The sequence below is a fragment of the Diuraphis noxia genome, unplaced genomic scaffold, assembly GCF_037042655.1.
Source record: "Diuraphis noxia isolate RWA-SAM2 unplaced genomic scaffold, SU_Dnox_SAM2 contig0001, whole genome shotgun sequence".
NCBI classification, from domain to species: domain Eukaryota; kingdom Metazoa; phylum Arthropoda; class Insecta; order Hemiptera; family Aphididae; genus Diuraphis; species Diuraphis noxia.
In genome coordinates, this window is record NW_028301711.1 from 44,960,693 (window position 1) to 44,971,880 (window position 11,188).

The 11,188-nt window shown below is 27.0% G+C and overlaps 1 protein-coding gene across 3 annotated transcripts in view; it reads left to right on the plus strand.

Moving 5' to 3' along the window:
* LOC107166527 (SRSF protein kinase 3-like) overlaps positions 1-7,027 on the plus strand; it is a 51,761-nt gene extending 44,734 nt beyond the window's left edge. For 2 of the 3 annotated variants that reach the window (XM_089216262.1, XM_089216260.1), the window contains exon 10: positions 4,409-7,027. In XM_089216262.1, coding sequence (XP_089072388.1) covers positions 4,409-4,593 — 185 coding nt within the window. In that variant the 3' untranslated portion in view covers positions 4,594-7,027. The remainder of the gene's footprint in view (positions 1-4,408) is intronic. The other variant, XM_089216261.1, reaches the window with a different exon arrangement.
* Positions 7,028-11,188: the final 4,161 nt, after the last annotated feature.

Genomic DNA, 11,188 nt, shown 5'->3' on the forward strand with positions numbered 1-11,188 from the left:
CTCATTATTTTTATAAAGCCACAAGATTTTGATAAAACACGTTCACCGCGTATGTACTTTAGAGGATGCCGCAATTTCGCTTTCAAGTGGTTCATGCTGACAATTTTAAATAATAATTTAAAGTAACTTACAGAGGGTCCTACTTAGAAAAGCTGTTTCGCGGGGGGGGGGGAGTGAGAAGACTACAGTTATAGATAAGAATCCAAATGTACACAATTAAAAGAAGAGTAAATAACTGAGCGCTTTCGTTTTTATTTTTTCAATATCATGTTTGCAAAAAAAATATATTTAAAATTGAAAAACAAAAATGTAATACGATTTAAGTTGGTACCATTAAATTAAAACCATCATATAGTAAAGTTACTATTACTCTATGTTTAAATTAAAACTCTAATAGGTAGTTCACTTTGTAGATTCTTAGTGAAGGTATGAAACAGTATTGGCTCACGGGATTCTAAGAATGTGAGGCACAAATATTTTACCATCTTCCAGTCGGTTGTAGAACACTTAGTGCTGTCACCAAGAAAAAATTAAAGCCGTGGAAAGTTTACACTATTTCAGATAGTAGTAAAATGTACATATCACATAATTTGTGATAAAACATAGGTAGTTTAGAGTTAACAGACATAAATAAAAATAGTAAAATGTGACTTGGTGAGGCGCGGTCGTACGCTCAATCTGCGGAAACGCACTGAGCGTATACGTACCGGCCGCAGTTGCTAGCTCCCGGATAGGTGACCACCGGGGGTTTTAACAACATATCCTTGCCACACATACTCAATCACGTGTTACAACCCTACCCACTTAAAAACCTACAAACAAATATACAAAAATAACCCCTACCGTACCACCCCACACCCAATGGCCTATGTTGCCGCGGGTTCCCCTGAAAAAAATATAGTAAAATAATAAATATATAAAATAATAAAAAAATGCGTGCTATGTACACTGTACAGGCTTCATGAATTTTCTTCAAATCCGGTTCGAACTCTTTTGATGAGTTATAGACATAAGAATTTAATTTTTTGATCCTCTAAAAATTACAATAGCTTGAATTTTCAGATTTTATATTTTATCACTCGAATAGTGGTTATAATCAGTCCATTTTGTAAATAATTCATACTATGGCATACATAAATAAAAATATTTAAAAAAAATTATTAATATGATTTATAAGTACCTATTATAACTCATTAGTTCATAAAAGTTTGTTGTAACTTTACTTGTACAAGTCACTTTTAAATACTTCCAACTAGTTTTAAATACTATCCAACCGTTCTTCCTTGCAGCGGAGGATTGTCCTACATTTGTTTGATTTTTCCTAAGTTCATCAATACTGTAAACTTATTTTAGGACAATCCTACATATACGTACCTAAATTTTACAAAAATTCGTATTTATATTTCATTATTATTATTATTTTTTTAATTTTATCAATTTATTATTTATTAATTCTACTATCTATATACCACAGTGTCCTTGAAATTCTAGATATAGACATATTGAATTTTCTTTATATCATCATAATATAATAATTATTATCTATTTGATAGTATACCATTATACGTATTCTGTATGATTTAAGATAGTATTATCTTTTATTAGATATTTTTGTAAGTTATCGTTAAATCATAACTGTTGCGTGTTGGTTGCAGTATTGCTTACTTAACTATGCAGAGCCATTAGCTATGGCCAATGGCCTGGGAATGGAAATTGTTTATAAGTTAACCAGTATAATAATTAGTAATTACCATATACCGGTGGTCTTATAATTATTTTTTTCACCCCCCTCCACTCACCAACCACTAACAAAATCTTGGCTATGCTCATAAACTATGGTATAAATTGGATATGAAAAAAATTGTCCTCACTTTGAAGGTTGACAACCCTACTTCAAACGAATATTTTTTTTATTTATTCTCAAAATTCCATAGTCATACGCATACCCATATTTAAACAGTTTTGGATTTAGTTTTGTAGTTAAGTTTTGATTCATAGTGTATTTTAGGGTGTAAATAGTTAATATTTTCTACTGATCTACCGTGTCACCAAACGCGATCACGATTCGCGATATAAAGTTTCTAGCAATTTAATTTTATCTTATCTTGTAAAATATATTTACCGGTTTATTTATATGCTGTACAAAGTGCCCGCGATCGATTTTTACCAATTTATTTTCACCATATTAGTGTCCGCGATATGCAACTTATAAGTTATAAACAATAGACAGTACAAAATGACGTCCGTTTACTCTTCCAGTTAACCTCTCCTCTAATTCCTAATGTTTCTAAAACTTATTGATTTTCTGCTGATTGTGTAATATTGTAAATTATTAAAAGAAAAATGTTAAACATAATATGCTTTATAAATAGGTACCTACAATTAATTAAAATAAAATAAAGTCTTAAATAACAGTAAAAATAAAAATAAAATTGTGCTCACAACAGTATTATATATTTATATGAGAATAATATTATGTTACATAGTTTTCATACTCGACCATTATAAATTTATAATCATGTGGAAAAATAATATGAGGAAAGGCCGAAGACGGCTGATGATAATATTCCCAAATAAAAATAGAACTCTACCATGTAATTCTTGCCGACAAGTGGTGACCTGCTACTTGCGTACGATTTTATACAGTACATCGAACACAGCGGGCCGCACTCCGCACATTGACAAATGTTAAAATCGTATTATACAGAGTTGATCATGTCTCGATACATCACATATTCACGTCTAATAGAATTTAAATAATTCTCAGTTTTACCTACAATTTTAATTAAATTTATGTTTTTCCTTTTTATTCAAAATGTTGGGTAGGGTACCGGAGACTCTGAGCACGTGCCCGTGTCTCGTGCGCACCTTAGTACGAGCTGCCACTGTAGGAATGTATTGAATTTACAATTATTATTGTATATTTTTTTTTGTCTGATTTTTAACTTTGAATATAGTTTCTGGTGGCTAATTAAATCTAGCTAATAACCTACTGTGAGGATCAAAAGTAAAAAATTCTCAATACTTTTCAAAGTAATTTATAAAACGAGTATAGAAATAACATAATATTATGTTGATAAATGTACCTTTTTGATAATAATAATATTAATAATACCATTGATTATGGAATAGTCTATTCTATAATCAATGGTAATACAAATACTAAAATATTTATACTTTCAAGTTTCAGGTTATCGCCTATCGAGTGAAGTTAAATAATATTAAATAAATTGATATAGCTTGGTATCTGTTTCCATTAAAATATAATATAATAGTAGAGATTCAGTATTTTAACAATTTGAATGTTTGTGGAAAGCTTTTAAATTAAATTATATTTTTAATTTCTTGAATGGATTATAAATTTATGAGTTCATGTTGAATTAATTTTAATAAAACTAATATTTATTATGAGTCAATTACATTGTCGATAAATTGGGAGTCTGGGCTCGGCTCACAGCTCGCAACTCGTTTAATTGTAATTGTATTTTAATTGTGTATTGTAATAATTGATAATAATAATAATAAAACCGAAAATAATAAATTACAAAATGTCGGTAACGTGAACGTGACAACGTCACATAAAATATTCAATGTTCAATCGCGTTGCTAAAAAGATATAACGCGATCGTGTTTTACAGGAATCAGCACGTGGTTTTTTTTTTTTTATAATAATATAATACGTTGGGAATAAAAATAAATGATAAATCGTATTTTAAAATACGTGCTATTTTTATAAGATATTGTAGTTGTATTAATGTATTACTTATGGTTTTTTTTTTTAAATTTAATTTAAATTTAAATCTTCACTTAAATTTTGTTTAATCCGTGTAAATTAATTGTAAATATTGCGCCGTTTTGACAATAATATATCGCAGTAATAAAATATCTTCGGAGGGGTATTCGAATCGGTTTTTTTTAAATAAACTTAATAAAATCCAACTACATTTCGCCTGATAATAGGAGCACCTTTCTACATCTCCAAATACACCCCGATCATATGAGTCCATATGTAGAACTTTATTTACTTTCTATAAATGAACCTGGAGTCCGAACTTTTTTAGCCTACCACATAAACCACTAATTACTCATTAGAATCCTCAACTCAAATAACACACTCGGAAATCCGCCTAGGTGGTTAGATAATCCTAATCGGTTCGATCAGACCAGACCACACAGTATGATGGAATTAAAAAAGATAGATTTAACCTGTACACAATCTATTTAATCTAAACTATATTCCCGATAAAAAATTAGAACTCCTTAAATCCATTAAGCTCCTTTGATTGCCCGCGATAATTATACATAATTTAGGCAGACTTTGGTGTACCTACATTATACCTGCTAATTGCTTTATCTGTGAATATTATTATTATTCATTGATAAACCTGTGCATAATTATCCGTTGCAGGCAATTTGAAGCACATCAGTAACTTGAAACCGTGGTATCTGTACGACGTGTTGACAGAGAAATACGAATGGAACACGAAGGAGGCCAAAGCATTCTCATCGTTTCTAACACCAATGTTGGACTTGGATCAGGATAATCGAGCTTCGGCGACCCAATGTCTCTTAAACCCGTGGATGTTGGCATAACGTATTCGTCATTCGATTAAAAATTATTATATTATCATAAATAGGTAGTTATAGTGAAATTTCCATTATTATATATTATACATTGTGTGCTTACGAGTTTTTCAGTTTTAAACCAATCCGAAAACAAATGATTACAACACAAACACATAAACACACTACACACATATATATGTTTAATATAATCAGTCAAATAGTACAAACTGTATAAGCTCGTATGTATACTGTGTTTATTTAACACCAATATTATGTTATGTTTAAAATGTTGTAATATAGGTAGAATATACATGTGTATCGAATATGACTGAGGATTTTTTTTACGATCAACAAAGTAAGATGGACATTGTTAGATTTTGTCTTTTGCCCAACTTTCACTTATATACGTATATATATTGAGAATCGACCATAGATACTTAACATTTATTAAATGATACCTATACCCAACTACAGTATTAAAGTTATTTTACTCACAATGTATTAATCTTGAACAAACCGTTATTTCGATGAGCATATAAAATCTTTATAACAATATACAGGATGATTGAGTTAACAGCAAGACAGTAAGACATTCAATATTAATAAGAATGTGTATTATATTTATCAATCAAGCAGTAGTTTTTTAGTATCATTTATATAGAGTGATTCATTTAAGTGGGCACACTAATCATCTCAAAAAGTATTAACTTTTTTTGAATATTTTTTTTCAACTTTTAAGTTTATATTTTTCTAAAACCGTATAATATTTTGATTTTTTCATCCTTATATTTATTGGTGAAACCACTATCAACTTTTGATTTTCAAATGGTAACATATAGTTAAAATATCATTTTTTTTTTTTATTTATTAATTTTATTGTACCGAGTTAATACCGAGTATTTTTACAATGTCATAAATTTACAATTTTGATTATATGTTTACATAGTACTTACAATTTTTAATTTTCAATTTTTTTACAATTTTTACAAATTTTTGGATAATTATATGTCCAGAGCCGTGTCTGAATCTGAGGTGTCTTCTTTGGATGGAAGTAGTATTATCCTGTGGTAGCCGTGGTTTTAATCTTAGGTTGACGGATCTTCTGCCGATTTTATATTAGTGAAGTGCTCCGTCAGCTTTGTGAAGTTTTTCGTGAAAATTTTTAAACTGTTGCGTTATCCATGCAGAAAGGTATGGTAATGGTAGGCCCGTATCATTGAAGAGTTGTTTGAATCTAAAATATCATGAATTACCTAATAAATCCATTTTTATTATTAATTTACGTGTCACTATTTTTATTTTTCGTTGATTGGTTTGTGAGATACAACTCCTCAAAATATTGCTAATTTTTACTATTTTTTCAATAATTGTAAAGACCAATAAATATATGGGTGAAAAAAATTAAAATATTATACGGTTTTAGACAAACATAATCCTAAAAGTTAAAAAAAAAGTTAATACTTTTCGAGATACTTAGTGTACCCACTAAAATAGATCACCCTGTCTATTATTACCTTCCAATTCGACCTAAACTTGCTGCCCTTTCTACAATTGGATGGTAAATATGTTGTTTATGATGACATTTATGTGTATTTAAGTCTAATTTTTTAAGTACCTATACTCCTATAATACTTACAACTTATTACATATCACCAGCTATCTTTAACTTTATATTATTTTTGTGGTGTGCTAATTACATTCGAGGCAACATTTTAATTTATGCTGCACAATATTGACAATTTATCTTTTCGTTATCGTAAAATTATTTTATGAAATATATCTTTTCGGATTTCATAGCCCATAGGCGAAATTAAATTGGAGATTAAAGGAATCTATCCCCCTTAAAAAAAAACTTAATTAATTTTACAATCAAAATATCCATAAAAGATATTATATTTGGCCAATAATTATTATTTTTCTTCAATTAAAATGGAGATATTAAAAAAAAGTATATTTAAGTTACATTTTATTATTGGATAATATATTTTAAAAATATTGTACAATTTCGTGGATGATAGAACAATAAATAAGATCTTTCAAAAATAAATATATTAACTTATATAATATAGTTTGTATTTTTATTTTTTTTATTCTGTTGTATTTTGTATATTATAGGCAGTAATATCTAAAATTATTAGTTATTAAATTGTATATTTTAATACATAACGTTAGAAAAATGTCGGGTGTTATGGTGTAAAAGTTTGATTTTTTGTTTTCAGCGTGGTGGTGTTAAATGTAAATTGTAAGAATTTATTAATAAACACATATTATTATTGGAGTCCGGCTGAACTGCGAAGTCACTATGTATAACTGTAACTTAACAATATTCAGCCTCCCCAAGAAAAACTGTAGTTTTTCCCATGTTCTAATTGTTAAACAAAACATTTTTCGTAGAACAATGATAACTATTAGTATAATATTATTGGAACTAAATAAAATCGAATTATATCAACGTTTAAAACACTGTACTTTATTTTTCAATTCGCAGTAAATATCTATGTCTAATTTATATATATATATATATATAATATTATAAACCATGTGATTACTGACGAAACCATAAAAACATCATATTATTATTTGTCAAAAAGTATTAATTAACCTATAAGTACATTTTATATTGTATTAGCAAATAGCAATCAAATAACGGTTTTCAAAATTTTATAATTTCTTAAATTTAAATTTTTAATGATCTACAAGGTTAAAAGTATTTACGTATAAGGTCAATATTATATAACTTAACTATTCAATATTTAAATTACCAAATGAGGGTATAAGTAAAAAATACTTAGTATAATATAGTACATGATTTAACTAATTTTAAATTTACTAATAACTGGTTTTAAAATCGAAATAAACTTTTATAATAATAAAATATATTACCATTATGACAATATTATTGGTTAGTAATTAATACAACTGTATTTTACTACTTTAAACGTTTATTTAATTTAAAAATTCAAAAAAATGTTTCATATCAACATATTTACTTATTGTTTCAGAAACTGCTTATACAACAGAATTTATACGTATATATTATTATAATAAACCAAATACCTTTGCATAAACAATAAACATACATATAAGCCACACATGCATATAAAATTGAAATTCTTATTACACGAATATTTATATTATTCCTAGTGCATAGGCACATTTTAAAATGATGTTGGACCTAATTATTTGTCTTTTTTTTCGTTCACTATTATTTGAGTGTAAGACTTTTATAAACTAAAATCGGGTTTTTAAATTTTTGGAGATTGTAGTATGAGATTATATGTTAAAATAACAAGCCATATCCTACAGTTAAAAGTGTGAAACTTTTTACTTTACTAAACGTTTTTATACATGTTATATGAAGTTCAATAAAATAATGAAATCAACATTTCGTTTTTTGACTTGCATTTGAAATTATGATAATTTATTGAAGTTATATTATTTCCGTTGTTCAATAACGATTTACAGACCGCTACCGAACCTGGTTCTAAGTGAAAACACAATATTGTGATCGTCTATCTCTTTTAAGCACGGTGATGTACCGTTTGTCCCACCTAGAAAATCACATTTCTGCGGTAGTACGAAAAATAACCCACCTAGTAAAATATTTTTTCCCTATGGCATATTTATTTTTATTCATTTTATGATTTAATAGCTTTAATAACCTATCATGTACCTATATATTAGTATCAGAATAAATTGAAAATTAAATAATTTAGTGTTATTATTAGCTGGTTTCCCGTTTTATTCGTTTTATGTTTTGTACAATAACTAGCCACTCACATTTTTGATTGGCTAATATCAAAATATTAATATTAAACGTTGCAGTGTTTTTTCCGTGGTCAATTGTAGGCAGCTCTATCACGTGTCAAATGTAAACAAAATCTATTTGTGCTGGCCCCAGAAGGCAAGACATTTAACGTGATGTATCCAGAAATATTTAATGCTTAAGATAAATTGATATAATTGACAAAAAAATAAAAACCATTCATCATAACGAAACAAATATATTCCACAATTATGTATAAAATTATACTAAAAAAATTTACCAATTTAAATATCTGATATAATTCATATCAAATTTTTCGCATAGGTATTCCTAAACATTTATAAATATACTGAAATCTAGCAATAGCAAAGCATTGCCGGGTCAGCTAATTATACTATATAATTTATAACATTATATTAATATGATGGACTATATGTATTGCATTTGTATAGTGTCATTCAGTACAAATTAAATTATTTTATGATATCGGCTCGTTTGTTACAACGTAAAAATCAAGGGTACAAATTTTAACCCATCGTGCAGCAACTATCATTTGTTAAAACTCATAAGTACTTATTATTCGTGCACCGTATACTATATACTATAATATACTACATATTATAAAAATTATATTATAATGTTAGGAAATTTAAATTTATAAACGCAATACATATAAGCATAGGTAATAGGTACAAATTAACAATTTATTTTATATTCATAATTTAAAATTTACGTTATATTTTTTAGTAAAAATATTAAAATTTTAGTGTTTCAAAAATGAATTCTTATCTAAATGTTGGTGAAATTTGCAATACCATACAATTTCCTAAAGGATACGTTTTTTTTATTATTATAGGTATTTATATTTTACATGGCAATATCTTAAAATTCTATACATAATACATAGTATAATACAATACATTTATTACATAATTTTATTCAAATAATATAGGTATCCAATAAATATATTATAATAAAAAAAAATGTTTATAATATTTGTGTACTTTGGTTATTATATATTATTATATCATTTAAAATTCAACACGTTGTGCATGGGACATGCGTCATCTCACTTGCAATAACTTTCTAAAAAAAAATAAAAAAAATTTTAATTGTTTTTTAATACCAAAGTCCTATTATTTATTTGAACAATAATTTACCTCTATTATCTACTTAAACTTATAAATAACAAATAATAAATAATATATTATGTACAATACCTAAATTATACGACTATTGAACTATATAAAATAATATGATATAAATTTAAATAATTGGGTTAAGGACTTCTATAGCACTTGAAAATTTTGAAATATTATGTACAAATAAAAACAAAAAAATATGAACTTAATATAACATTTGAAATATATACTACCTAAATTATTACGATATTCACATAAAAATAATATTTTAATAAATATAGACTTGAAAAATAAATTGATTTTGTGAATCACTTAAACGCGTCACTGTCGCATTGTTATCGGCCAGATTCCCAATAGTGAATTACCTAAAAAGTTAAAACCGATATTAGTTATTAATAGTTATTATGTATGTAGGCACAAATTTAGAAAATAATATTTGTATATAGATTTTTATATATGTTATATCATTATAATATAATAATTACCTAACGTCAAAATTATTTTAATGTGTACCCAGAGGCGCTGATTTTTAGATATTAGCGCGGGGGCAAACTCTTCTATTAAGTGAAAAAAAATTCTATAGTATGCTGTAGTTTGCTTACCGGGAGGAGTAATTACCAAATTGTCCCTTACTCTATTTTAATACTCCTCTAGGGTGCTATAAATATATTTGTTTATAATTTATAAATAATATTATTTGAATTGAAAATTTTTAGTTTATATACTATAATGGTAATAAAATCAGTTCCGTCTCTATATTTCGGGAAAAATTGAAATGACATATGTATTTTTAGACAAAATATAAAACCAAATAGTAGTGAGCGTCGAGCGATCTATAGTATTTATAGATCATATTTAGGTAATATACAAATATACAATCGTCGATGTTCTAATGAATATTTTCATGTTATAATCTGGTATTTTAACCAAATAATTATTATTGTACACTACGGGGCACGGGGGCGAAATAATACTTTTGCCCCCGTTAAATCAATGTACGGGGGCGATCGCCCCCTTTGCCCCCGCGGAGTCGGTGCCTATGTAGTGTACCCATGTCTTTATAGCCAATAGGCTATAATCTATAATTATGCTATATATACGTCCCAATATAATATACTCAAACATGCATTATATGCAAAATACAGTTTTAATAACCTCGGAGTAGGTAGCTACATCAGTACATCACTCATCACACACATTATCACATTATTCTGCTATTTTTTTTAAGTAAATATGAAAAAAACTAGAAGTCCTCAGTCCTAACATTAATCAAATTACAATAATAGATTAAAATTATTTAAATCAAAAATACAAAAAGAAAATTAAAAAAAAAAAATGTATCTTTTCCCAATGGCCAAGTTGCCGAGGGTTGTTTCTTTAATAAAAAAAAAAAAGAAGGAAATTAAACAATTATAAATTATAATATACAACATGATATAAAATATTATGATAAGGGTCTAGTCACTAGAAACCCTAAAAAAATTTCGCGGCACCCTGGTTGGGAATCTCTGGTCTAGTCGTTCAGATATCTAGGTTTATAAAAAGATTAAATATGATTCAAATTATTCAATTATTTACAATAAGTCTGTTATCTATTATTATATTACAGCATTATCTAAAATGGAGTTTTTTACTCTGTAAATAAAGAATTATTATTATTGCTAGTAATATTCTCTTTAAAAAACATACAAACATTTTCTGAATAAAATTATGC